Source organism: Penaeus japonicus, unplaced genomic scaffold (genome assembly GCF_977035675.1).
Source record: "Penaeus japonicus unplaced genomic scaffold, GWHDUDI00000001_assembly GWHDUDI00000036, whole genome shotgun sequence".
NCBI lineage: Eukaryota > Metazoa > Arthropoda > Malacostraca > Decapoda > Penaeidae > Penaeus > Penaeus japonicus.
Window position 1 is genome coordinate 1,958,850 of NW_028234438.1, and position 3,836 is coordinate 1,962,685.

Sequence of the window (3,836 nt, forward strand, 5' to 3'; positions counted from 1 at the left end):
GAGAAACAGAGAAACGAAGAGAGACAACCAGAAAAAAGAATACACACATGCACAAAAAAAGGGTAATCCCAAACAATGTGAAGAAACAGAGGCATTTAACCAAAGGGAGGGGTGGGGTTTGGGGTGGAGGGGGGGGGGTTGCAGTAGGAGGAGCGAATCCCTCTTTAAAGGACGAGTATAAATACCGCAGGATTAGCCTTCGGGACTCCACTCTGATCCTTGAGAAGTCCTACCTACGGTTCTTTGGTTCTTCAAGCGGCGATTAAGTTCGAAAGGTAAAGAAAAAATAAATTTTGGATTTTTTAATAGATATTTTGTGGTTATGGTGATTTGAATGATTTTGTTATTTGTTGCTAGGTTTGGCTGAAAAATGCTTAAAGATCTTTTTACTTTGGGAATTCTTAGGGTATTTTATTTTATTGATAATTATGATATAGAAATTGCAAATTTTATGGATGAAAAATTACAATGCAAAATTTATACAGAATTTTGTTCATAAGGTAAAAGATTCTAGACTTTACTAGTAAGCTTCATTGTGAACATTTCTAGATAACTGAATTTCACTCAAGCATCGATTCTTAAAGAACATGGCGTGAATTTATATAACCCTTAATTAGAATTCTTTCAATGGGTATTACGATACATTTCCGTGTTGTTTATGCAGAATATCCTTTTCAATAATAAAATGCTAAGTTTATTTTTCAGTATTAGTTTTTATTTAAATGAGGATTTTAAAAATTATTTGGTTGATTTTTTCGATGGGAAGCAAAGACTAAAAACAACAGGGGTCGTACTGATAAAATGCTAAAAAAAAACACAAGGAATTTCTTTTAACCAATCACTAGGGATCATTACGAAGAAACAAAATTTTGATATATATACATATAAATATCATATATTACTAAGATAAATTCAATTGATAACGCAAAAGGCATTTTTCTTATTGGTATTAGCGATAAAAAACAATTGTATGAATGAGACTGATTAACTTCGCAAGGTTTGTAATTAACGTGTCTCGATTATCTCGTCTTCATAACCACACACACACACACACACAGACACACACACAGACACAGACACACACACATACACACACGCACACAGACACACACACATACACACACGCACACAGACACACACACAGACACACACACACACATACACATACACACAGACACACACACACTCACACACCAACACACACACACACAGACACACACACAGACACACACACACACACACAGACACACACACACACACCACACATATATATATATATATATATATATATATATATATATATATATATATATATATATATTTATATATACATACATACAAGAAAAATCATATAGAAAAAGAAAAGATATATATCAAGGAGTATTACCCGGGTTTTCAAATAAAAAAGAGAGTTTTCTCTAGCAGCGTTTAATCAAAAGAATATACTTTAAAAAACAATACACATTTTCCATTCTAGTCAAAGTTTCTGATGAAGTTTCCTTTTAATGATTACAAATGCTACTTCATGGAGATGAGAAATAATTACACTATGATAAACCAAGAGATATGTGTCGAGTGAGGGAATTGCATTATATTGCAATAATGATATGCAAATGTGTGGTGATATATCGATGTTAGTATTAATGTGGTGATACCCAGATGATGATATGATGATAATAAGTGATGATTTGATGATAATGATGTATGAATGAGTGAAAGCATGGCAGCCATATAATTATAAGGAATGACATCACAAAAATAATTTATTAATGATATTTAATGTGATGATATAATGATAGCATAATATGATATTATACATTAGTATAAGAAGAAATCCTTGAAAGATGATATAACAAAGCATATTGATATGATAATAATACAATGATAAGTGTCGAATTAAAAAAAAAAAAGATGAATCATAAATATAAACATAAATATCATATTTTATATCTCATAATCATCATAAGTATTAACATGACAATATCATATTCGTAAGTATGAACATAATGCTATAGCCATAAAACTTAAAGTGATGATAATATAATAGTAACAATATAATGGCAATACGGCCATAAGAGTCACCATAACAACACTATAACCGTGAGTATCAATATAGTGAAAATACGGTCATAAACACCACTTAACAATACACTCATAAGCATCACTATAACACAATCATAAACATCACTATGATAATAATAATAATCGAAGACCCAATACCCCCTTCCCTGTCATGCATCTCAGCAGAAAGGGCAATCATGCAGATCCTAGCAGTAGCAACGTGCATGATCCTGCTAACCGGAAGCTCGACTGGACTTCCACAAGACACACAGCGCGGCGCGAGGGTTTCGTCGGCTTTCCAGAAGCTTCGGTCGCCGATTACAGAAGTTCCCTTGGCGGAAATGTTCAAGCTGATGAACAACCGGAATAATATTAAGTTCTATGTCGACTGCGTGACCGAGAAGGGGAGTTGCAACAACATCGGGAAGGCCATGCAAAGTGAGTGCATGTTTTGGTTTTAATTGTCTCTCGTTTTTTTTTTTTTTTTTTTTTTTTTTTTTTAAGGTGTTGTCTTTTTCTTTTTTTCTGTTCTTTTTTTTTCATTGGTGGCTGTTTCTCTCTCTCTCTCTCTCATACACACACACTCTCTCTCTCACACACACACATACACACACACTCTCTCTCTCTCACACACACTCTCTCTCTCTCACACACACTCTCTCTCTCTCTCTCTCTCTCTCTCTCTCTCCTCTCTCTACACACACACACACACACACACACACACACACACACACACACATATATATATATATATATATATATATATATATATATATATATATATACATATATTTCTATCTCTATCTCTCTCTCACACACACACACGCACACACACACTCTCTCTCTCTCACACACACCCTTCTCTCTCTCTCTCTCTCTCTCTTTCTCTCTCTCTCCCTCTCGCTTGATTTCGATTTGTGTGTCTGTATATCTGTTTTTATTTCTGGCTCTGTACACACACACACACACACATCTATCTTTCCTACGCGGGTGAGCAGCATTGAGGTATGTGAACGAAACACGACCGACTGCATAAAAAGAGCAAAGTCAATAGCTTTTATGTAAATATTTAAAACTATCACTTTCTCTTCAAGTCTTCAAATGCATAATTTATTGCAATTTGTGCAATTTGCATCATCATCATTATCTTATTTTTTTTACTGTTGTTTTATTTTTATTGTCATCATTAATTCATGATGATCATGATAATGATGATAATGACTTTGATGATGATGATAGTATATGCAGTAATGATGATAGCAATTATAATGATGATGATGATGATATTAGATGGTAATAATGATAATGTCAGATATATTTTATTATGATGATGATAATGATATTAGTAATAACAATAACAATAATGATTATGATAAATGACAATGAAATGACAATGATAATGATAATAATGAATCATCATTATCATCTGTACCACAATAATTACTTTTATTATTATCACTATCATTATCTTTTTAAATCCATCGTTATTTTCCGTGTTATCATCATTATCACTACTATCAATATAATTATAATCACTGTTATTATATCCATCTTTATCATTACTATCAACATCATTTCCATCATCATTATCATCATCATTATTAATACTGTTATCATCATCATAGTGATAGTTATGCTACCATTACTAATAACGAAAATACAGATTACAACAACAGAAAATTTATGATAATAAAAATAATGAGGATTAAGTTTAAGATGAAAATGATCAAAATAGTAATACTAAAGCATGTTTTTTTTTTCATTTTTCCTTTTTT

The 3,836-nt window shown here is 32.1% G+C and overlaps 1 protein-coding gene across 2 annotated transcripts in view; it reads left to right on the forward strand.

The window, feature by feature from the left end:
- Nucleotides 1–201: 201 nt before the first annotated feature.
- The window catches only part of LOC122263876 (uncharacterized), a 5,957-nt gene continuing 2,322 nt past the window's right edge, over nt 202–3,836 (forward strand). The window contains exons 1-2 of one of the 2 annotated variants that reach the window (XM_043032520.2): nt 202–275; nt 2,245–2,499. In XM_043032520.2, coding sequence (XP_042888454.1) covers nt 2,259–2,499 — 241 coding nt within the window. In that variant the 5' untranslated portion in view covers nt 202–275; nt 2,245–2,258. The remainder of the gene's footprint in view (nt 276–2,244; nt 2,500–3,836) is intronic. The other variant, XM_043032521.2, reaches the window with a different exon arrangement.